The sequence below is a fragment of the Octopus bimaculoides genome, chromosome 9 (assembly GCF_046866305.1).
Source record: "Octopus bimaculoides isolate indiv1 chromosome 9, ASM4686630v1, whole genome shotgun sequence".
Lineage (NCBI taxonomy): Eukaryota > Metazoa > Mollusca > Cephalopoda > Octopoda > Octopodidae > Octopus > Octopus bimaculoides.
Genome location: NC_142936.1, coordinates 31038773 through 31065206, shown reverse-complemented (window position 1 = coordinate 31065206; position 26434 = coordinate 31038773). Strand labels below are relative to the sequence as shown.

Sequence of the window (26434 nt, the reverse complement as noted above, 5' to 3'; positions counted from 1 at the left end):
ATTGAAATCAAACTAAATTCGACGACTGGCACCCATGCCAACGTCTCCTTCATTGGACACTAAACTCAGCTTGCGAAGACCTGTTGGGGCAAGTGAAAGTGAAATCATGATGGCACCTGTACCAAAGGAGCGCTAAGAGCATCGTCCGAGCATGATCATTGCCAGAACAGCTGTCTGGCTTCCGTGCCAGTGGCACGTAAATAGCACCATTTGAGCATAATCATTACCAGCGTCGCCTTCCTGGTACTTGTACCAGTGGCACGTGAAAAGACATTCGAGCGAGGTCATTGCCAGTGCTGCCGGACTGGCTCCCGTGCAGGTGGCACATAAAATACACCATTCTGAGCGTGGCCATTGCCAGTAGCTCCTGACTGGCCTTTGTGCCGGTGACACGTAAAAGCACCCACTACACTCTCGGAGTGGTTGGCGTTAGGAAGGGCATCCAGCTGTACAAACTCTGCCAAATTATATTGGAGCCTGGTGCAGCCATCTGGTTCGCCAGTCCTCAGTTAAATTGTCCAACCCATGCTAACATGGAAAGCGGACGTTAAACAATAATGATGATGATGATGATGATGATGATGATGATGATTGAAATTGACAAGCCTGGTACCCAGGAAATAACAAGATCAAAAAATAAAATTAAAAAAAGGCAAAACATGAGATAGATAAAAATTTTAAATGAAGATGAAAGATTAAAAAGTAAAAAAAAATTTTTTGAACTTGTTTAACTAAAATTTTTTTTATTTGAAAATTTGAAGAATTTCACTCTAAATAGTACCAACATTAAATTAGAATGTAAAGTCTAAAAGCTAAGTTTCAGAATGTTCAGTTTAACAAAGCTTTTCATAAAAAAATTAAAGTTATAAAGGTTATACAGGTTTTAAGAACCAGGTAATTTGAGGAATATAAAGGTTTAGAGAAACAAATCAGGTAAAAATTATAAAAAAACTAATTCAATACCTGCTGTCAGATAAAAATATTTCTAAATCATGCACGTACTTTCATAAATTTTGCAAATAAGGTTTAGATTGACTTTCTTGGTGAACATTAGTAACAACTTGAATACTGTTGAACAATAACATTTATTTAGAATACTTTTCTTCATATTCTACAGAATAAGTATATTTATTGAAGAATATCTCATACTATAACTTCATGATGAACAACATTCCTTGTCAAAGTTCTTTTTCCATCATCTTGTCTCTTCTTTGCTGTGTTGTTGAATTTTGTTTGATCTACAAATGTGTGGGTTTTCAGGGTTTCCCAGTCTGCTATTAACAACGTAAAATTGTCCTTAGATGAACACTGGATCAGGTAGATACAATCCACATCTCTCTAAACTTTGTCCTTGAATCTTATTTATTGACATAACAAAAGCAGCTCTGATGGGGAATTGCAATCTTCATAGAGTGAACAGTGTCAGAGGGCTGAAGAGGAAGTTGAGAAATGGTCAAAGTCAGTACAGTATTAGTGACATTGAGCACTGTGTAGCAAGTACCATTGCAATGGCTTTGAGTGAAGTCTATATTTCATAATAACATTACTGGAGCTCCAGTCTCAGTCTTGATGATGTGAGGAGGAGGGCCACATATATTTAGTGAACTCAAAAATTCTGTAGGATAGAGAAAAGAATGATTTTCTTCTGTCACTGAATCTAAATTTCTTAATATAATCATATTTCCTGGAAGTTTTTCCTTAATTTCTTCACTTAACTTATCAACTTTTTCGTTTTTTGTTGTTAAAATAGCTCTTAAAGACATCCACTACGCATTTATGTAGTTCATTGGTATATCAGCATAAACAAATTCAACTAATGCTTCTTTGGAGAGTTCACTATCAATTACTTGCTGGTGCCACTTGATTCTTATTTACAGGTAGTTCTGTTTAGTGTGCCTTGTACAGCATGGCTGTTTGTGCTTAATTAGAGCATCCCGTTTTTCTGCTAGAACACTGGTCAGTTCACTTGATTTCGCTTTGAACCAGTTGGGAGTTTACTGTTGTTTTTTCCCAAAGACATGAAGGCCAATGCTGCAGAGGTGGTCTTTGAGGGTGTTCCATTGGTGCAAAGCATCTCCTTCAGGTGAGATGGCTGTGATGGACTGTTTGAGGGTTTTGCTGAATTTAGCGACTTTGTGTAATCATTTTGTCAGCCTGGCATCGATGTGCTGCCTACCAGCAGGTCTGGCCTAATGAAGGATTTTGGGGAGGAGTTTGATCTTGCAACAAACCGGAGAGTGGTCCATATCACAATCAGCACTCTGGAAGGAGCAGGTGATGAGCATGTTCCACATATGATGCTGCCTTGTGAGTATTAGGTCCAGCTGGTGCCAATGTTTGGAACGTGGGTACATCCCATGGAAATATGTGTTAGTTACACACAATCCATGGAGTGTGCATAGTTCCAGCAAGCACTGTCCATTTTCATTCATTTTCCTGATCCTGTGCTTTCCTAAACAAGCTGGTCAAGATGTAGACTCAGCACCCACTCTAGCATTGAAATCTAGTAGTATCAGGGTTTCTCTTGATCGTATCCTGCTTAGCTTCGATGACAATTGTCTGCAGAAATCATCTTTCAAGTCCTGGTTGGAGTATAAGGTAGGTGCATAAGCACTGACCAATGTGGCCAGTCCGTCCAACATGTGCAGTCAAAGATATAGCATCCTCTCTGTCCCTTCATCATTGAGTTCCACCATCTGCATGCGTGAGTTTTTCCACTGCAAAGCCAACTCTATGTTCTCTAACATCCCCATCGCTTTTCTCTTGCCAGAAGAATGCATAATCCCACTCGTGTAAAGTTCCTCTCTCCAACAGGCCTGTTTCCCGAAGAGCGGCAATTTCCACCTGGAGTCTCAGTAGTTCATTATTGATGGTGGCTGTTTTGTGTGTGATGTCGATTTCTCGATAGTCATCGGACAATCTTGGAAATAGAGTCCGAACATTCCAGCAACCTAGTTTAAGGGCTAGCTTCCTGTTTTTTTATTTATTTTTTTTTGCTTGGTGCAAAGTTTGCAGTCTATGTTTCAGAACACATGTATTGCTGAGCCCTATGCACCCTGTAGGGCAAACAGACTGTGACAGGACAGGACCTATTTGGCTGGGGGATGCTTAACTTGAGGCAGACAGTAGCTATCCAGTAAGACATTGAGGTCTCTCCCACCATCAAAAACAGCCCCTGGTACCTAGCTCTACATCAATTGAACGAAAACTTATCACTAGTAACTGCTATTTTCTTTGTTGTACCATTGCAAATCAGACTCTGGAGTGTCTTCTCCAGGGTGCAGACATGGGCAGTTTTTGTGGAAGACCTGCAGTTGCCCATGTGACAGGTCCCTCACTCTCCACATCACCGATAGTATTCAAGGGAAAGGCAGAGGCCAGTACAGCTTGGGATTGGTGTGTCATAGGAGTTGTCAGCGTGAGGTTGAGTACAACTTCAAACTACCTTTGGGACTCCAGCTCTGAATTTCTCCTCGGGGCTTTCTCCCCGAGCCTTTTCCATGATGGGTTTCATCACAAGGCAGTGGGGTTTCTCTTAGATGGGTTGCCTTCTGGGGCTAATGGGTCCCATCTACCCAAAGCACTGGTTTTTGAGGTGCCAGTAACTCACCCTCACTTCTCCTGTCAGTTGTAACAGTTCCACCATCTCCAGGTGATAGGCCACATGAGAAGGCCAGGAGTTGGACATGGCTGTCAGAGGCTCTTTGAGATGTATGCCATAAGGGTATATTTTTTAGGTAGTGGAAGCTTATCCTCACCCCACACCCTGACATGACAACCTTAGGAACAAATACTGGCTGAAGCTGTGTGGACACATCCAACTAGTGACTGGCATGAGAGACATATGTAGAGGAATTAGAAAAAGCACTTGACCGACCGGAAAAGCGCCTGGACTAGATGGGATACCATCTGAAGTTATCAAGTGTTCAAAAGAAGACATCCTACACCAACTCCACTATATCCTGTGTCATTGTTGGGAGGAAGGGGAAATACACAGTGATATGAAAGACAGTAAAATTGTCATGTATAAAAACAAAGGAAGCAGGAATCACTGTGACAGCTAAAGAGGTATATCACCACTCAGTGTCATTGGGAAGGCATTTGCTCGCATGGCTCTCGACCGAGTTAGGAAATTTGCAGAAAGGATCTGCCTAGAATCTCAAAGTGGTTTCAGATCTGGACGATCCACATTACAGAGTTAGGCAGTTACAAGAGAAGTGCAGGGAACAGAACCAATCTCGCTACATTGCATTCATTAACTTGACAGAGGCGTTTGACACGGTTAGTAGGAATGGGTTGTTCCAAGTTCTTGGAAAGATTAGGTGTCCTCCTCAACTGCTCGGCATCCTTGAGTTTTTCCATTGGTACATGAAGGCCACTGTACAATTCAACAGAAACACCTCAGAACTCATTGATGTTCAATGTGAGGTAAAACAGGGATGCGTGCTTGCTCCTACCCTGTTCAACATCTATTTTGTTGTCATGCTGAAGTATGCATTTGGTATGCAAAACGACAGCATTTGCCTCCACACAAGATCAGACAGAAAACTATTCGATTTGTCAAGGCTCAATACGAAGACCAAAACCCACAAGGTTTACTTCCAGGAGATGCTGTTTGCCAATGACACAGCTCTAGTAGCTCATTCAGCACTGCAAACAATGATGGACAATCTCAACTGGGCGTGCTGTGTCTCCAGCTTAACAACCAGCCAACAGAAGACCAAGGTAATGGGCCAAGACATCTTGGATCCCCCCATCATTAACATCGACAACCACTCACTCAATATGGTCTGTGAGTTTACGTACCTTGGCTCAATAATTATGGATAGCCTCACACTCAACCAGGAGCTGACCAGGAGAATTGGGTTAGCAGCTTCGACCTTCACTAAACTAGCTCAAAAAGTGTGGTTAAATGGCAAGCTGATAAGATTCACCAAATTTCACAGTCTATAAAGTATGTATCCTCAGCACCTTGCTGTATGGTGGTGAGACCTGGTGCCTTTACATAAGACAAGAGCACCGCCTGAATGCCTTCCATCTGCACAGCTTTCGGAGTATTCTTGAGGTCAAGTGGAATGACTGCATCACCAACAACGAGATATTTACCCATTCCCAGCTATTAACTACTTTAACACTACTTTGGCAACACCATTTCCACTAGCTGGGACATGTACACCGGATACCTTTTCTTCTCCTCTTCTATTCAATGTGAAAGTCTTTTTTAAAAGTCTGTATTGCATTTTCTATATGTCGAAAAACGCAGAAACACATGCATGTGTTCACACACACGCGCGCGCGCGCGCGCGCGCACACACACACACACACACACACACACACACACACGGACACTCGAACAACCACAAAAAATAACTATATATCTTTCAAAACTTGTTAGTTATGATAGTAACAACAATACTTGTCTATCTTTCATATACACTCTGTCTTTCTCTCTCAACAGCTTTTTCTCCTTCCCTTTCTCCCTCCTCCTAATAGATGTTGTGATGGAGACAGATTATGGTAATAACAGTATCTGTCTATCTATCTATCTTTCACACGCACACACACACACACACACACACACACTTTCTCTCTCACACTGTATTTCTCTCTCAACAACTTTTCTCCTCCTTTTCTTTTCCTCTTCTTATAGATGTTGTGATGGAAAGACAGACAGAGGATCAACTTCTCTTATCAGATATGAAAAAGATCAAAAGTATAAACATATTAGAATATGAGATATAAAAATATTAGAATGTAAATTAACCTGTGCAATAATTGTAAGATCTAAAATCTGAGCATATGGGAAATAAAATTAGAACACCTGGGGAACAAATGATCAAAGTGAAAAATTGAAATGAAATCATAAGAGTCAAAACATTCATGTGTTTAAACAATTGAGATTTAAGGTTTGAAATCATAGACCCGTATTGGTGCTAGTTAAATTAGTGGATTAGTGTTAAGTATCATATTGAAGTATGGTTATTACATTTTAAAATTTGCAATAAAGAATTTCCAGCATACCTTAATCACTTGGGAGTTATTTAAGGCTGAATAACAATGCTTGTTATCGTATGGAGAAGACATATAAAACAAGAGTAGGTATGCAGACATAGATGATGGTTGTGATTTGCTCATGTCAGTGTCCTTGTAAGCTGCTTGAAGCATGAGAACTGTTTCAGCTGCTGTTTCTCCAGCAGAAAACAATTTCATGGAAGCACGTTGTCCCTTTTTTTATAACCTTGTATTAGATATATAATATAACAGAGCAGGAGTGGAGAGAGAAGAAGGTATATACACAATGCACTACTATTACTATTACACAAGACACAAAGCTCACAGTGAACTGCTACCAACACGAACTACCAATCACTCACAGTTTTCTAATTTATAACAATAAGTTGGTCCACCTTTAGTCCCTTCGGGGCTGGTCAGAATTCTTCCACAACATCTCCCTTTTTAGAATTAGTCCCCCTTGTCTTCTCCCCTTTTGAGAATTGAATTTCACTCCAAGTTTTAATATCTCTTAAGTTTAGGGTTCAATTCCATTGTTTCCGTTCTTTTCCGTTTTCTAGTGCTAGAACGTGTAGTTTCAAAAATGTTTGGGTGTTGGTAACTCAAACATGTCGTACAATACTTCCATAGGTATATCATTTCTCATGACCGTTTTTCCATGAATCTTTTCTTAAGTGGATTAATACGTCTTTTGCATTTGACATTTTTTCTATTACCAGGAATATCATTCTTCCAATTTGTTTAGTTATTACACCATCTTCCCAGCTTTCGTTATCATATCTATAGGTTTTAAAAAAAACTTTGTCACATAACTTGAAGAATTTTGAAGTATTTTTGTTGTTTGCTTTTTTTATTTTCACTCAGTATCCACTTATCAAAAACAGATCTGACCTTTCTAGCAAACATCAATTCTGTGGGTGATATTCCCAACCGTGTTTTAGGATTAGGTGTTACTTGGTACACTCTTAGAAATTGTTGGAGTGCAAAATCGTTCATTACTTCATTGTTCGCCTTTTTCAACACCTCTGGGAAGTGTCAACAAAATGCTCTGCTTGTCCAGGATGACTGGGCAGAGTGGTGACATGTTTGATGACGAACATTTTACAAACTTTTCTGAACTCATCTGACATAAATTGAGTTTCATTATCAGACACAATGGTATCTGGAATACCATACCTGGTGAACAATTTGTGTAAAAAACTTATTGTAACCACAGATGTTGGCTTTTTACATTTATGCACTTCCAACCACTTTGAAAAACTGTCCACCACAACAAGGTAATATGAACCTTTAAGTGAATCTGCATAATCAAATATGAAGTCTGGCCCATGGAATATCTGTTTTTAGTCATGGTTGCCATTTAGTGGTAGGTGATTTTGCAGCTAAGGCACACTCTGCATGATTTCACAGATTCTTCAATATCATGGTCCATTAATGCCCAATATACATAACTTCTCATTAATGCTTTCATTCTTGAAATCCCTGGGTGACCAATATGAAATTCCTTTAATAACTGCTTTTGTAGTGTGGCTGGCACTTCAAATCTTTGTGCATACATCAACACATTGTTACACAGTGAGAAATTGTTCACATTTGTGTTGTGCATATTTTTATCTCTTTTAACCTTCCATATTTCTTTCATTTTCATAATAAATTTATTGTTTTCTGATTTCAATTTTATGTCTTGTAAAGTAACTGGCAGTTCACAAATGATATTACACAAAACATTTCTAATTTCATTACTTACATTATTTACATTTGACGGATATTTGTCGCCATCTTGTTTGTCGTTAACACAACGTTTCGGCTAATATACCCTCCAGCCTTCATCAGGTGTCTTGGGGAAATTTCAAACCTGGATTCTCATTCGTAAGGTATATTTCGATGTTGTTGTTATTATTATTATTATTATTAGTAGTAGTAGTAGTAGTAGTAGTAGCCTGTGCTCTTAACCACTTCGCCAAATGCCAGTGGGCAATTATGGAGTGAATTTTAGGGCTTTTAAACCTAATATTTTCCTATCCTTCCTCAATACCGGTTCCCATATGCTATTCATATCTTCACTTGATCTGCTTAGGAGATTGTTGTGTCCTAGCATATGTGCGGCTTCTTTTAGTTTTCGTATTTTCCAGTGGTGTTCTCTGTCTATTATTTTAACTTCATCCCACAGGGGGAGGTGGTCTCTATTTTCCATACATGATCAGCTATATTCGATTTATCAATATCTCTTCATGTCACAGCTTTGTGATGTTCCTCTACCCTTATTTTGAGGGGGCAACATGTTTCACCTTTGTATAACCTACCACAGCTGCATGGGATGGAGTACATGCAGTTTTTGGTCATATTCTCTTCTGTTGGTGGTTTTACTCGATGGAGATATTTGCGAAGTGTTGTATTACTCTTGAATACTGTCCTGATGTTATATAGGCTGCATATGTTTTGTATCTTTTCGGAGAGGCCTTTCACATAAGGTAGACAGACTGTGGACTGTTTATTGGTTTCATCCTCTCTTTTCTTCAAAATTGGAGTGGATAGCAAAGAATATAAGTAGCGATCATGATACCCACCATGAAGAAATGACCAGGCTCAGTAACAATCTATTAAGTAACAACTAGCCCAAAAGCATACTATCTATCCAATTATGAAGAAAAGAGAGGATGAAACCAATAAACGGTCCACAGTCTGTCTACCCTATGACACAAGATACAAAAGATATGCAGCCCATATGACATCAGGACAGTATTCAAGAGTAATACAACACTTCGTAAATATCTCCTTCGAGTAAAACCACCAACAGAAGAGAATATGACCAAAAACTGCATGTACTCCATCCCATGCAGCTGTGGTAGGTAATACAAAGGTGAAACATGCCGCCCTCTCAAAATAAGGGTAGAGGAACATCGCAAAGCTGTGACATGAGGAAATATTGATAAATCAGGTATAGCTGATCATGTATGGAAAAATGGAGACCACCTCCCCCTGTGGGATGAAGTTAAAATAATAGACAGAGAAACCACTGGAAAATATGAAAACTAAAAGAAACAGCACATATGCTAGGACACAACAACCTCCTAAGCAGACTGAGTGCAGATATGAATAGCATATGAGAACCGGTATTGAGGAAGGATAGAAAAATAATAGATTTATAAGCCCTAAAATTCATTCCATAATTGTCCACAGGCATATGGCGTAGTGGTTAAGAGAGTGAGCTACTAATCCCAAGATTCCGAGTACGATTCTAGACAGTGACCTGAATAATAATAATAATAATAATAATAACAATAACAACATCAAAAAATACCTTAGGAACAAGAACCCTGGTTCGAAATTTCCCCATGACACCTGATGAAGGCTGGAGGGAATATCAGCTGAAATGTGTTAACAACAAACAAGATGAGGATAAATATCTGTCAAATTTAAATAATGTAAATAATGTACATAATTCCTCATCTCTCAAGTATAGAACTGTATTTTTAATTTCATTCTCCACTTGCAAAGTGACAATCACAGTATCTTCAAATGGTTCTACATTTTTCAAAATTAGTCTTGATAGATGATCTGCATGACCTAATTTCTTGGATGGTATATACTCCATCTTGAAACGATAGCTTAATATCATACTCCAGTGTTGTAACCTATTAGCAGTATGGGTAGGAATTCTTTTGACACAAATATTGATAATTATGGCTGGTGATCAGTCTGTAGATGAAAACTTCCACAATGTAAAAACCTGTGAAATATTTTCACAGCAAAAATATTCGCTTGAGCTTCTTTTCCGATTTGACTATAATTTTTCTCTGCTGCTGTCAGAGAATGTGAGGTATGAACCACTGCCTTCATGTTACCATCTTTATATTTATGTAGCATTACTGCTCCTATACTGTACTCAGAATTGTCTGAAGCTACAACAATTGCCACTGCAGGATCAAAGTGTGCTAATGACAAATCAGATATTAATATTTTTTCATTTCATCAAACACCTTTTGACAGTTTTCCAACCAATTCTGTTTCATATCTTTTTTCATCAGATTATTCAGTAGAACCCTCACCTTATGCACACTTGGAATATAATTTTGATAATAATTTTCCAGTCCTAAAAATGTTTGTAAGGTCACTATATTAGTCAGAGGGGGCATATATTTAATTGTGTCTGGTTGATGTTCATTTCTGTCAATGATTTGTTCTAAATATTTTATTTTCAGTTAGAATCATTTACACTTTTCTTCATTCAAAGAAAAGCCATAATCCCTAATTTTTCCAAATACATATTTTATGTGCTCTATGCATTGATCTCTGGATTCTCTTTTAATGAGTATATCATCCAAATATGGAATTTTAAATTTACAGTCCACTAACATTGCATCCATAATCTGTTGAAAAATTGCTGGTGCAAATTTTAAGCCAAATTGCAACCTGTTTTACTGATATATGTGTTAATTGTTAGGTATATAGAGCATTCATCATCTACTCTAATTTATAGGTACGTGTCAGAGAGATCTAATTTAGAAAATATCTTGCCACCATTTAATTTTGTAAAAATATCCTCCAGAGTAGGTAGCAGATAGTGGCACATTTTAAGACATTCATTTAAACCAGTGGAAAAATCAGCACACACTGGTTTCATTATTCTTTTTCTTAATGTACACAGTTGGTGCTACCCATTTAGAATATTCCACTTTTTTTGGATAACTCCAATTTTTTCTTGTCTCTCTAACTCTGAGTTTATCTGTTCTAACACTGTGGATGGTATTGTTTGTTTTTGTTTGAATGTCAGTATGGCTTTTCTTGTATTTGAAACCATGCCTTCATTTTGGTACACAGACCTAATTTATCGGACAGAACTTCAGGAAAAATATAAAAAATTTTTTTTCAATTCGTCTGACAACTTATTTGTACTGGAGGAAAAACCATTTACATTTTTACAGAAAAGATTGATGGAGTGTTCCCATACATTAAATAATTCCATTCAGTCATTACGGAACAAGTTTGTTGTATTGCTGGATACAAAACCTTTAGCCTTTAAGGTTTTTTCACGATATGTAATGTTACTTATCAATTTGCCCTTAAAATATAATTTTTCCCTGAAACACCACAGGCAATTTTCAAGGTTTCGTTTAATTTAGGTCTCCTGATCTTTTTCCATGTATCTGTGTTTATTGTTGAGATGTCACTGCCAGTATCCAATTGTAACTTTACATTTGTATTATTAATTTTTAAATTTTCTTTGAGGCTCATTCATATTTTTTGTCACCAATAATTTGTTCATGCGACTTTTTTCTGTTGAACCATTTTTTAGTTTCTGTCCTACAGTGCAACCTTTTATGGCCTATTTTAGTTTTCTTTTATAACTAATAAAATTTATTGCTCATAATTTTTTACTTTAGCCAAAATTGTTGTGTACTACTTACTACTGTTACTCCCTCACTTAATGTTACATCATGGCTCCTTGAGAAGCAAAACAATTGTATACTTGTTGCATAATTAATTAGAAGTATTCCTCTCACTTTACTTTTAGTATTGAGCTATTTACTTAGTTTGTGAAATTTTTCTTATTCTGACTATCAAGTAATATTAGCCTTCCTCTTTATTGAGCTCTCTACTTACCACAATGTAAAATACATCCGACCAAGAATATAGCTGTTCTTTCTAAGAAACTTTATCTTAAGAAAAGAGACATGTCTACCAAAAACATGGGTACTCCTTCTAAGAAATTGACAAGTCTGCAAAGAACATAGCTAATCTTTCTAAGAAACTATATCTTACAAGCCTAATGCAAAAAAAATGTTACTATTATATGAGAAAATTAGTTGGATAGCTTTTTTATCTCACAAATAAAAGCAGTTTTAAATATAACTTTAAATACAACTTTAAGTCAAACAAATGCTTATTTGTCAACAAGCTTCTTCAACTATTTGAAGAAGAAATGTTCTCATTAATCAAGAATATTGAATTTAGAAAACTGAACAACATCATCCAGACAAAATTTTCTGTCAAACTGAGGGAAACAAAAAATTTTAACAAAATATTTATATAATCTTATCAGATTATAAAAATCTTAGATGAACCTAATTACTATAGGTTTTTATCATCTCTGTACTAAACCTTACAAGAAAACAAATTGGAACATTTTAAATGAGGTTAACCCGAATTTGATATTGATGACAAAGCAGAATTACTATCATCTCAACAACCTTAACAAATAAGGATCTAAAAGCCAACTTTGAACAAAAATCCATTAGAGTAATAATTTTTATGAAAACTGATAAAGGGGTAATTAGCAAATTTTAGAGAAAATTATACCATGAATCAGAAGTATCATTCTTTTCATTTTGCAATATGATAACTATCATTGAATTTTTCAAATTTGTTCCAAAGAAAAGCAACACTATATTCCTGTAATTTGAAATAAAATGTTATTAGAACCTCTACACCAATCAGCTACTTTTTTCACTGAATATTTACAAACATTTTGAACTCCAAAATATTCTGTATGGCATTTCTATATGAATAACGAAAAAATAGTATAACATTGCCTTCAGTATTAGTATGGGAGCAAACATTTCCATAAAAACAAGTAATCCTGTAGCTACATTTATTACGATCTAATTTGAAAACTAAATTCACTTGTATACAAAGATGATAGGTTCATTTATTTTTATAACTTTAACCCACATCAAACAGAGAGACTCTTTTTCAAACATTATAACCTCCTAAAAACCACGGAAACAACTTTACTACTTTTAAGTGTTTTTTTTTTTTTTTTGAAAAAATAACACGTAATATAACTTAAAGTGAAACAGTCTATCTGGAGCCAGATTATATACTAGAAACAAAGAAGCCTTGCTTTACCTATGCATAACTGGAAGCTCTTAAATTCTTTTTGTTAAAATACCAAATTCTCAGTAGACAGTACAAATCCTTTCAATCCCAACATAAAATATTCAAAACTTTATAAAATTTTGAAACTCCTTACATATCCTAACACATAAATTCACCTCACATATGACTTTACTCATCCTCTAATCGAACTGATTTTGTAAATGTATTTCTTCCAACTTAATATCTATTTGACTTTATTTTTCACTACATAGCCCTATATATTGGAATTTATTACTCTATCATAAGGACATTCCTTCTGCCTTACAGCATGCATTCAATAAAATTGAAGATAATGAAGGTGTTGCCTTTCTTATGTTCAATGTTATTAGTACCAGGTAGCATGCTTACACATATATACATTTACCTATTAACTGACTCAGTTTTCAGCACATCACTATATTTGCAATTAAAGGATTTTTTGTGATTAGCTATATATTCCTCTTTGTGGAATTATGTGTATTTGGATGTTTGCTTGTGCACAATTCTTCAAAAAGCTACAATATGTCTTCAATGTGTCTATTGTATGATGCCATGCTTATTTGTATAATGCATCTGAATATGTGTATACATTCACACCTTTGTATGTTTATTTTTACATCAATCTGACCATATTTGATTCTGAGGGTCTTTGTTTCTGGAGCTTAATTTAGAGGGGGGGGGGGTGAAAGAGAGAGAGAGTTTGTGTTCTTTAATTGTGTTTGATTTTCATGTTTAATATCTTTTGATAATTCTTCATTTCAGGAGATGGTTGTAAAATAGCACCTCCTAATTGGTCTTTACCTTACTCTGCTGTACCTTCAGTTCCTTCAAACTTACCACCAGCCCTGGAAGGTACACCAGTTTGCAAGCTACAGCGCTCTCAAAGTTATCGAGCTAACCCTGAAAGAGAGCCAGTCACTGAAAGGATACGCAGTATGACACCACAACCACCTCAAGATCCAGAAACTAAGTAACCTTTCATTTTCCTTATTAAGTCTGTTTATTTCAAGAATTTTATTTACAAACAATATTTTAAAGTTGAAAGTACATCAGTTAAAATGAGGGAGTTTTAAAGCTAAATTCCCACTTTTATTTGAAAGTAACAGTTATCTCATTCATAGTAACTTATATGACATATTTAATTACTGGAGCACCATTGAAGGTTTTGTCTTCATGTTCTATATATAAGTTACTTTTATAAAGCTTATCTTTCTTTATACAATACTCACAGATGAATTTGAACACAGCACAGTAAGCAAACAAAACTTTCATCAATTTCACTATGTTACTGCCATATAGGGCTGCAAGATTGTCATATGTTATAGCCACAGATATGATACAGTGCAACAGACAACACACTAACTGGCAGTCTTTTGGTTCCTACTGCTACATCATTTCTTCACATCTGTATCCTACTTTTCCGATGTCTTGCTCTCTGAAAATTACATTTCTTCCTTTCCTAATAACTGTGCCCCTTTCAATCCTTACTAGCAGTTTTGTTAAATGTACTACATAGAAGTAACATAGTCCATTTCATTCTTCATTTTCATGCTTTCTAGTGGTAATGCTGTTCAGTTCAAACTTCACTGTTATTCCATCCTCTACTGGTAATATCACTGATTGCTACAGATTCTACACTCCACTGTATTCCCAGTAATGTTATTTATTCCTTATATTTCAATAGAAAAAACAGCAGAACCCATAGACACTGTAAAACATCCTAAGCTAGTGAAATTAAAGTAAATAATATTCAGTTTCTTCTGTGTACTGAAACATGAGTCAAGTGGGAATATATCAGAGGGTTAAAAGATACTCATTATAATGAGGACAGGAGAGGCTGGAGAATCACATTGGTTTGGTTGCAGAGGAGATATTAAGTGATGTAGACTAACAGATCTCTGGTTGATCTGACTTACAAGCTGTATTAGCAGATACTGAAAAGACAAGGTAGCTCAATTTATAAAAGAGATGGTTATTTACAGTTCTTTCTCATACCTGTGAGATATTAGAACAATAAAGTAAATCTTATAATCATAATACCATCAATCAAGTTACTGTTTTAATACATGTTCATAAACTAAATACCAGTTGTTATAAAATAATATTCTTTTTTTTCATTCTTTTTTTTTTCCTGTGACCATGGTCTTTATATTATTTTTATTGATAAACTGTGACAGAACAGATGTCAATTTTTCAGTTGAAATGTAGTGAATTCATTCATGTCCCAGAATTACTTTTGAATTATATGTATAACTCAAATATCATTATTATGTCAGCAACTGTCTAACATTAAGTAGACTATGAGATTATAAAAATTCAGAATTTCAAAATAACAAGGAACCAGCTGACAGAGTGTTTGATTGAACCCTCCTTTCACAAAAGAATAAATGAATGTATAACTTTTGTTTACCTTTCATTACAGGGTTCGAATGGAACGGATGGAGGCCCAACTAGCAAATCTGACTGCTTGGGTCCACAATACTGTAATTCCCTCAAGATCTCATCACACCAATGGCAGGACAAGCAGCATGCGCAGTAATTGCAGTACAGTATCAGACAGTACATGTACTGGTTCCACAGCTAGTAGTAAGTATAACCAACTCAGTAGTCTCAGTAGTTGTTAATTTGTTTCATGTTTTAAATCTTTTTATCTTTACAAGTGCTGTGGAACTGGTTTGTCACTTCACTTATGTTATTAATAGCATTAGAAGAAAGAGGAATATTATTTTTCCTTATGTCTATTAACACTTCCTGGATATAAAATGCTAAGCAATTGACTCTGTTAGAGAAAATAATATACTATTGATAATCAATTTTTAAAAAAATTTTGTAGCATTTGGACTGATATAGATGTCTTCAAAGCTGTCAAATTCGTGGCAGTATAGAAAAAGAATTATAAAACCACCAATGGAAGATTTTGAAAATAATTATTTTAACAATAGTTTTAGAAAACATGCAGAAGGGGCTAGAATAAAAATGTTGCATAAATGGAAAGTCTCATCTCAGAAATATAAAGTTTTAATTTAATAATGAGGGAACTTAACCTAGGAAGGGGAAGGATGTGACAATTGTGATTTTTAATAAACAGGTGATAGTCAACTGAATACACCACCCCTGTATTATTATAAGACTTGTTTTAACTAAGAGCTAGGAAGCAAATTTCATCAAAACAATTTGAATATGAGTTGGTTGGTACTGTCTGATAGTCATCTCCACTGCCTTAATAATGATATACTCTTTTACTCTTTTACTTGTTTCAGTCATTTGACTGTGGCCATGCTGGAGCACCGCCTTTAGTCGAGCAAATTGACCCCAGGACTTATTCTTTGTAAGCCTAGTACTTATTCTGTCGGTCTCTTTTGCCGAACCACTAAGTTACAGGGACGTAAATACACCAGCATCAGTTGTCAAGCGATGTTGGGGGGACAAACACAGATACACACACACACACACACATACATATATATATATATATATATATATATATACGACAGGCTTCTTTCAGTTTTCGTCTACCAAATCCACTCACAAGGCTTTGGTCGGCCCAAGGTTATAGTAGAAGACACTTGCCCAAGGTACCACGCAGTGGGACTGAACCCGGAACCATGTGGTTCATAAGCAAGCTACTTACCACACATCCACTCCTACGCCTATATAGATAATTATTTTAAAATACAAGGCCAAATTTCCTAGAGGAGAATGTATATTTAATTGGCTTCACTAGTATCAGTGATACTTGCTTTATCTCTCCCAGAGGAATGAATGGCAAAGTCAATCTGATCTCTTTGAAAGAAACCAAATATTCACTAATTTGTTACTTTTAGCAATAGTAGTATTGATAGTAATAAATATTTTTTAAACCAAGTTAGTAAGCTTTAAATTAATATAACACATTGACTATGACATAAAAATTTCACTTTCCTCCAAACACCAATTTTAACTATGGAAATACAAGGTACCTTGTTATACTTCATGGGCACCTATGAATACAAAGTAAACTTCCACTTTTTGGTCCAAGACAGTTACATAAAATGTCATTTCCTGGATGCCATCCTTTCACTTTGTTTATACTATTGGTGGATGATGGATAATTCATTTTTTCCTCAGGCAGTGGTTGTTGTTGTTTACTCTTACTTCAGCTCTGATGAATCTGACCTATGGCCAAAGACATTCCAGTCATGACCAACTTGTCATTTTTGTATATAAGGGGTTATATTTTTCAATATTTTCTTTCTTTTTTAAGACAGTAGTATGTGATATGTTGGGACATTTGGCTGCTATACCTAGCAGATCAAGCAGCTGTTTAGAGTTTGTGTCATTGGCCTATTACCCTCAAGTAGACAGGAGTGATTATGAAGATAAATAGTTGATTGCAATAAAGTAGAGGGACAACTTCTTTCTTTAAATGTTTTACTAAAACCTTAAAAAAATAACTTCAATTAACTCCTTTTTAATTTTTCAAATAGTGTATTTAAACAATCATACATTTTGTAAATATGGCAACAAATTGGAGTACAAAATATTAGAAGATAAATGACAATATTTATCTATATTACAAGATAGATATATTATCTGTTTTTATGATTCAGTGATAAAAACTCAGACAAAAATGGAGATTAATAAACTAAAATAAACTGCCCACATCAGTTGTTAGCTGTTGGGACACAACATTCTTCAAAACTTAACAACTCATTCACTGTTCACTTCATGTGTGTGTAGTCTATGTATTGTTCATGTAGTTTGGTTACTTTTTCTAAGTTGTAGTGCACCTGAGCACTGAATACAATAAGTTCATTGTGTGTGTGTGTGTGTGTGTGTGTGTGTGTGTGTGTGTGTGTGTGTGTGTGTGTGTGTGTGTGTGTGTGCGTGTGTGTGTGTGTGTGTGTTTGTGTGTATATATATATATATATATAGAGTTATATATATATATATATAGAGAGAGTTATATATATATATATATATATATATATAGAGAGAGAGAGAGAGAGAGAGTTATATATATATATATATATATATATATAGAATAGCACCTAGAATGAATATAGTTGGATTACCAATTTTCATTCACCTTTTTCTAAGCAAGTATATTCACAATAAAAAAAACAACTAATGATGAAATCCAAATCAAAATTTTTAATTCCAACTTTAGTTCATATATCATTTTTATGAGTCAGTGATTTCAGCCATTCATTCCCCAACATAATATAGAATAGAGAGATATTCCCTCAACAACCTGTTACCTGGTTTCCATTCTAGTTGATAAAAATTTTCATTATACGACTAATATTCCTTAGAAAGGCATGAAGCATGAACCCCTTAAAGTCACGAATATGTCCATGTGAGAAATTTAGCCTTTTTGTTATCTCAAAAGATGTTTATGTTGTGGCTGGGGTGTTTTATGTATAAATACACACACACACATGTATACATACATATACATATATATATATATATATATATATATATATATATATATATATATATATTGTCAGTAGTTCATTTAGCTAAAAGAAAAAGTATACGCTAAAACAGTAATATATTTTTTTAAGATGTTGATTGTTATGGCTGGTCAGAGAGTGACTATTGGCTTTGCACATATAAAACACTTAGTAATACAGGTGACTCATCAGACTCAAACAGCTGAAGGCACATAGCCTTTCTACAACTGGAGTGAAAAAGACGTCATGATTAGTTAGTTTTATAAACAAGACATACATCCAGAGGATGTTACAGGCAGGACCAGATTATGTAAGGGAAATAACCCCATCCTGTCTGTAACACTTTCTGTATGGCCATTCTGAATGTATTTTTTGTTTACAAAACTAACTGACCATGTCTTCCTCCCACCAGTTGTAGAGAGGCTATTGCCTTTGGCCATTTGAGCCTGATGAGTTGTTTATATGGCAAAGCACATTTGTTAGGTGCAAAACTAATGGTCACTCTCTGACCAGCCACAACAATCAGCTTCCTGAATGTGTGTGTGTGTGTGTGTGTGTGTGTGTGTGTGTGTGTTTTGCAAGATTCCTGATGTGAAATCATGTGTTGAATAAGATATTGTTATACTTCAGGGTGGAAATTATTTTTGCATCATATATTCATTCTTCACTTCAGTTTTATTATTGTTTAGTGATACACACTATAGAAAGATAGAAAGACAGACTGAAATAAATAGAACAGGAGGAGACACATGTGTGATAAAAGATTTAAGACCAAGGACACAAAAACAAGAACAACAATAAAGCTGAAGTGAAAAACAAATATATACTGCATGTGTTTATTTGGCAAAACAAAATTACCATACTGAAACATAACAATATATATATATATCGAAGCAATGACTTCTGACTGAGACCTTTGGAAATATGCTGTGCATGAGAAGACCCGGCAAGCCAAGTGAGACCTAAGTCCAAGGCCTCTGCCAGGGGTGTAGCCAGCCCACTTATGCGTACCTTCCTTCACTGGACACTAAACTCCGCTTGTGAAGACTTGTTGAGGCAAGTGAAATCCAAATCGAACTAAATTCGATGACTAGCACCCATGGCAATGTCGTCTCCTTCATTGGACATGAAACTTGGCTTGCGAAGACCTGTTGGGGCAAGCGAAAGCGAAATCGTGATGGCACCTGTGCCCAGCGTCGCCTTCCTGGCACTTGTGCCAGTGGCATGTGTAAAGACATTCGAGCGAGATCGTTGCCAGTGTTGCTGGACTGGCTCCTGTGCAAGTGACACATAAAATACACCATTTTGAGCGTGGCCGTTGCCAGTACCGCCTGACTGGCCTTCATGCTGGTGGCACGTAAAAGCACCCACTACACTCTCGGAGTGGTTGGCGCTAGGAAGGGCATCTAGCTGTAGAAACTCTACCAAATCAGATTGGAGCCTGGTGTAGCCATCTGGTTCGCCAGTCCTCAGTCAAATCGTCCAACCCATGCTAGCAGAGAAAGCGGACGTTAAACGATGATGATGATGATGATGATCTGTAATATAATATGGGACAATTATTTGGTTGCCATAATAAAACTCTGAGTTTTGTTGTCATACTATTACTATTAATATATATATATCTGTGTGTGTGTGTGTGTGTGTGTGTGTGTGTTTGTATACATATATATATATATACATACACATACATACATATATAAATATACATACTAAAAATTTATATCCTTTAAGTTCATTTACGGGAGACATTTTGAATATGCATATTAAGCTCTTATTTCATTACTACAGCCTAGTGATACCAACTGGAAATACCAGTTCTTTGGGGGTAACGCTGAGTTATGCTGACATAATGTAGGATAAATATAGTAATGATAATGATAATAATAATCCAGGGATGGAATGTATAAATATTTTAATGCATTGCTATTTTAATGCATTTTAATTCATTGCTGAAATTATTTGGTTTAACCCAATTTTTAATTCGCAACAAAAATTTGATATATTCTTATGAATAAATGAATACACTGCAACAGTGTTATAACAATATAACTGAAACAAATGGCAGTAACCACATGGAACACAACAACAATCTTTTAAGAACCAACAATCCAACACACTAACACGAACTGTAAATTTTGAACTATCAACACACAAACTCTGGAACTAGCATGAACCATCTCAGTTACTCAGATCACTGCTATTCATATGCAGTGATCCAGTCCATTCTTGCCAGGAGGCAACATACTCTCACACAACATCTCCCCTTTTGAGATTTCATGTTCCAACGGAATAAAGAAATTATATATATATATATATATATATATATATATATATATATATATATATATTAGTATCTTTCGCTTGGGCATTATCTCAAGATGTTCGGTCTGCTTTATTTTTCTCATGCTGATCAACAGGACTCTATTACTTTTGGTACCGGTACATCGAATGTTTCACAAAATACTTCCAATGGCATTTCTTCCTGATCTCGCATATTCCTCTTCCTTAGTTGGTTTATATGTCTCTTGTGTTCACCATGTGATCTTTTAATTAGATACATCATACTTCCAATTTTTCTGGTAATAAGGCCACCTTCCTAGCCTTCTTTACCATTTCTATAGGTTTTGAAATGCACTTTATCACCTATCTCAACGTATTTCGTTGGCTCTTTTGTATCTCCTCTATGTCTTTTTTTCTCTGGTAATAGCTTATCAAAAGTGGATTTTATTCTTCTTGTGAACATCAATTCTGCGGGAGACTTGCCTGAATTTGTATTTGGATTGAGGTGGGCTTACTCTGTATATTATTAAGAAGTTTGTCAGTTCTTCATCATTACTTAATTCATTCCTCTCTTTTTTTTTAATGTTCGTTTAAAGGTGTCCACAAATCTTTCTACCTGCCCATTTGGTAGGGTGAAGTGAAAATTTGCTTTATTGCATGCCTTTTACAGAAGTTCTTGGATTCATACCCAGAGAACTGCATTCCATTGTCTGAAACTAGCATGTCAGGGACACCGGATCATGCAAACAATTCAAGAACTTTATAGTTGTCTTAGAGGTTGGGTATAGCACCTGCAAACCACTTAGTATAGCTATCTACTGTGATTAGGTAGTAAGTGCCGTTTACCGGTCCAGCATAATCAATGTGTAACCTAGACCATGGGTTCTCCGTCTCTGGCTACGGTTGATATTTTACTGGTGAGGCTTTAGCCGCGAGTGTGCTACTTCGGCACATTCTCACCAAGTTTTCGATATCTTGGTCCATAGATGACCAATAGACATAACTCCTCATCAGAGCTTGCATCCTTGCCATTCCTGGATGTCCATTGTGAAATTGTTGCAACACACCATTTTGTAATGTAGTTGGAACCACCACTCTTTGGGTTTACATCAGAATATCATCACAAATTGAGAAACTACTGTCACATCTGAATTTTAATTCTGTTTATTTTTTAAAGCTTCTTCTATTTTCGTAATATACTCATCACCTACAGCTTTCATTCTTATATCCTGTGCCATCACTGGTAGTTTTTGGATAATGTTTATCACAGCACTTTTAATTTCACCTTCTGCCTGCAGTGCAGCTATAACAGTCTCTTCTAGTGGTTCCATATTTTTTTGGAATTAATCTCAAAAGGTAGTCTGCATGACCAATTTTTTTCAGTGGAATGTATTGCATTTTGAAATTATAATTTAGCAATATTACACCTCAACATTGCAGGCGGTTCACAGTATGAGTCAGTAACCCTTTTTTAGACCCATAAATTGACAGCAAAGGTTTATGGTCTGTTTGCAATAAAATCTTCTGCCATGCAGAAACCTGTGAAATTTTTTAACTTCAAAAATAATTGCTAGGGCCTCCTTTTCAATTTGACTATATTTCTTCTCTGCTGCTATTAACAAGTATGAAACATGAACCACTGGTTTTGTACTTCTGTATTTATTTATGAAGTAGAGCTGCACCTAATCCATGCTCAGAGGCATCAGATCCATTTTAGGATCATAATGTGCTAACAGCAGGTCTGAGATTAGAATTCTTTTTATTTCTTCAAAAGTGTTCTGGCATTTAGTGGACCAATTTCAATTTACTCCTTTTTTTAATAAGTCGTTCACTGGAGCTCTTAACTTGTGCATATTAGGAATGTAGCTTTGATAATAGTTTGCCAACCCAAGAAACGCTTGTAATGTTGGGATATTTTTGGCACAGGCATATTCCTTATTGCATCTGCCCTTGACGGGTCAGGACATCTACCACTTTTATCAATTACTTAATTTGAGGTAGAAAGAATTCGCATTTTTCTTCGCTCAAAGTGAACCCGAAAACTTTCATTTTCTTAAATACAGCTTTTATGTGTTCCACATGCTGTTCACAAAATATTGTCCAAGTATGGGATTGCAAATTCACAATCAGATAACATAGTATCCATGATTTGCTGGAATACTACTGGTGCCACTTTTAATCCAAAAGGTAATCGTGTGCATCTGTTCAGTCCTCTGTGTGTATTTATTGTCAAATACTTTGAGCATTTTTCATTTACTTTTATCTGTAAATAGGCTTCAGACAGATCTAATTTGGAAAAAAGTTTTCCACCATTTAACTTTGAAAAAATGTCCTCTGCAGTTGGGAGTGGATGGTGGTATGTTTTTAAGCAGTCATTCAATCCTGTAGAGAAATTGGCACACAGCCTAATCTTTATTTTAATACATAGCATGGGTGCTGCCCACTTCGAGTAATCTACCTTTTTGATGACTTCACTCTTTTTGAGTCTGTCCAACTCTTCATTAACGGTTTCAATTGCCATGAACGGTACTTTTCCGTTTGCTTTAAATACAGGTACAATAGGCTTCCATCTTCTACATAGACCTAAGTGGGGAAATTTATTTTCAATTTTTTCTTCAGTTCTTCTGAAGACTTGTTTTTAATGGGACAACCATTTATGTTATTGCAGTAAAAATTTATAGGGAGGTGTCATAAATTGAATAGTTCTTACCAATCTGTGCCAAACAGATCGATTGTATTATCCACAATGAATAATTTTGCTTCACGTGTCTCTCCTCAAAATGTGACGTCGATACATGTTTCACTCATGAAATGTAATTTATCACCTGTTACACCCCTGCTATTTTCACTGTTTTACGTAATCTAAGTTTACCAATTTTTTTTCTAAATATCCACATTTATAATCGAGATGTTACTACCTGTGTCTAACTGTAATTTGGTATTCACATCATTTATTTTTACCAGCACGAATTTTCTTTTTTTGTGTCACAATCACTCTCTGCTGAAAACACCTTAGAACTTTTTGTGTTTGAGCCTTGTAGTTTTGTTCTACAATGAGAACTCCTGTGTCCCAGCTTCTGACAACTATGGCATTTTCTGTTTTTAAACAGACAATCCTTTTTGTAGTGTAAGCCTCCACAACCATAACACGGATTGGGGATTGGCATTGTTTTTGATTGTGCTTCCTGGGACAACACATTTGAATTTTTGCAGGGTCTTTATATTATATTTTTTCACACCATGTTTAAGATTTACCATAGTCTGACATTCTTTTGTGATAGTCTGTAGAGAATCCTTGCTTGAATTTCTTTATCTTCAGGTGCTATAAGTCCTTGCACAAAAATAATTGATTTGAGCATATCCTGAGGGAGATCCTGGAGTTTGAAATGTTCACACATACAGTTGACTACTCCAACATAGGTGATAAAATCCTCCTCCTCATTTTTTGTTAAGCTCTAAGATTCCATTCTGATGTTGAATAATGAACTTCTATCACAAAAAAATTTTGAAAACAATTCCATGGTTTCTTGAAAACCAATCTCACTCGACTTTTGGGGCAGAATAAAGTTACTGTAATGCTCATGTTTGGCGGGAGCTACCTTGCATAGTAAAAGCCTTACTTTCTGCTACTCCGACCATGACTTACACTTGTTAAAAATTTCCTTGTATCTTCTATAATACACAGGAAACACAATACCCTCCTCCGGGTTCAGTCCCACTGCATGGCATCTTGGGCAAGTGTCTTCTACTATAGCCTCAGGCTGACCAAAGCCTTGTGAGTGGGTTTGGTGGACGGAAACTGAAAGAAGCCTATCATATATATGTATATATATATGTGTGTGTGTGTGTGTGTGTGTGTTTATATATGTTTGTGTGTCTGTGTTTGTCCCCCACTATTGCTTGACAATAATTAAAAGGACATTTTAAGAGAATATCATTTGTCAACTCAGACAATGAACTCCAACAACCAAATAGCTCTACCTGCTGAGCCAACTACATCTGGATTCATTGAGGGCATGCCTGCTGTGACTAAGGTCAAACCAAAGAACTATACTACCCATCCTGACATCTGCATACTCAAATATCAAAATAAGTCTAACATCACTTCACTGACACACCTCCGTCTCCTTTATAACTACCATTCCTTTCTTTCTTTCCATGACCTTCCACTCCTCCCCACCAGATACACACAGAACTGTCCACATACCTCAATCAACCTTTTCATTGGTCAAAATTGGCAAACAACCCTCAGTTATACATTCATTAATGCCATAGTGCCTGAAGAAATGAACGCAAAAATATGATCCACCCGATGTCTATGGATACTATGGACTGTACTGTAATCATCCCAGAAATACGGACCATGATCTTAAGCTTTGTGCGAAATGCACATAGCAACGCATTAAAATATTTATAAATTCCTGCTATAAATTATCATTGTTATTATAACATAAGGTGCGAGCTGGCAGAATTGTTAGCACACTGGATGAAATGCTTAGTGATATTTTGCCCATCATTGCGTTCTGAGTTCAAATTCCGCTGAGTTTGACTTTACTTTTCATCCCTTCAGGGTCAATAAAATAAGTACCAGTTGTGCTTATAGTAGAAAGGATTATTATCATTATTACATATAAATATATATATATATATATATATATATATATAAATATACATACATATATATATATGTATACACACAAATATAAATATACATACACACACACACACATATATATATATACACATGCATACCTACATACATACATACATACATACATACATACATACATACATACATGCATACATACATGTGTGTGTGTGCGTGCGCATGTGTGTCTGTAATATGGTAGTTATTATTTACACTAAAATGAAAAAAATTGGTAAAACTGAGATGTTTTCCTAGACCAAAATAAATGGATGAAATCAAATTAAGAAAAAATAGAAATTAAAGCTAAACCTGAAATCTGACTACAAAAGCAATTTTTGCTTTAATCAAATTCAGTTTTCACTTCATTTATCAATTTAAATTTGAGTCTAAATTTCTGTTTTATTTTTCTCAAAATTTCTTTCGATGCAATTCTCTAGTCTCCAATACCAGTTTTTAAAAAGATATCAGTTTTATCAAATTTAAAATGTCAAATGGAAGCAACTGGGTATTTTTTTAAAATCCAATTTAATCAAAATTACTATCAATAACTTATTTTTCTAAATATTTTCTAAATTAGATATGAAGTTTTACTTAATGGAGAAGGAATATGTGATATTCATATCATTTTTGTAAGTATTAGGAATGTAAATGAAATGTTAACAACTGACCAAGAATTTTAATTGAAAATTTCGATCTTTACATAGGAATGAGTTATCACATTTATACATTTATTTGGGAGGTAAGAGTTGTGATATTAATGCATTTTCTGAGGGCATAAGCAATGTAAATGAAGTGACTCTATCTTGACCATAGATCTTTTCCCTGAAAATTACAACACTCTAGTGCTTTCCTCAGAGATCAACTAAACTAATGATGGGTGGGATGAGGGACAGAATGACTTTCAAGAAATAATAGGTAAAGTCACTTTCCAATAATATTTTAGGTAAGTTGAAACTATTATTGTATGGTATTTTAATCTAGTAACTGCTTTCTGCTATTAATTTTTATTAAGAAGGGCTTGCTGCTATGAAAATATTTGTTCCCGCAAATAAATCCTTCCATCCATGTAAGCATGAAAATGTGAATGTAAAACAGTAAAATAAAATGCATTGATATTCAATTTTAAAAGTCTTTATCAGGGGACTGGCTTGTATTATATATGTTATTCATTCACATAACTGGTATATTTTGTTAC

At 35.4% G+C, this 26434-nt stretch overlaps 1 protein-coding gene across 34 annotated transcripts in view; it reads left to right on the top strand.

Annotated features, from left to right (window-relative positions):
* Positions 1-26434, top strand: part of LOC106875847 (coiled-coil domain-containing protein CG32809) — a 931982-nt gene that overhangs the window by 683097 nt on the left and 222451 nt on the right. For 26 of the 34 annotated variants that reach the window (XR_016243094.1, XR_016243099.1, XR_016243098.1 and 23 more), the window contains 2 exons: positions 13633-13840; positions 15293-15456. Coding sequence is in view for 27 of the 34 variants with exons in the window: in XM_052970538.2 (XP_052826498.1) it covers positions 13633-13840; positions 15293-15456 (372 nt within the window). In the remaining 7 variants the exon portion in view is untranslated. The remainder of the gene's footprint in view (positions 1-13632; positions 13841-15292; positions 15457-26434) is intronic. The other 8 variants (XR_016243096.1, XR_016243095.1, XM_089357317.1 and 5 more) reach the window with 1 other exon arrangement.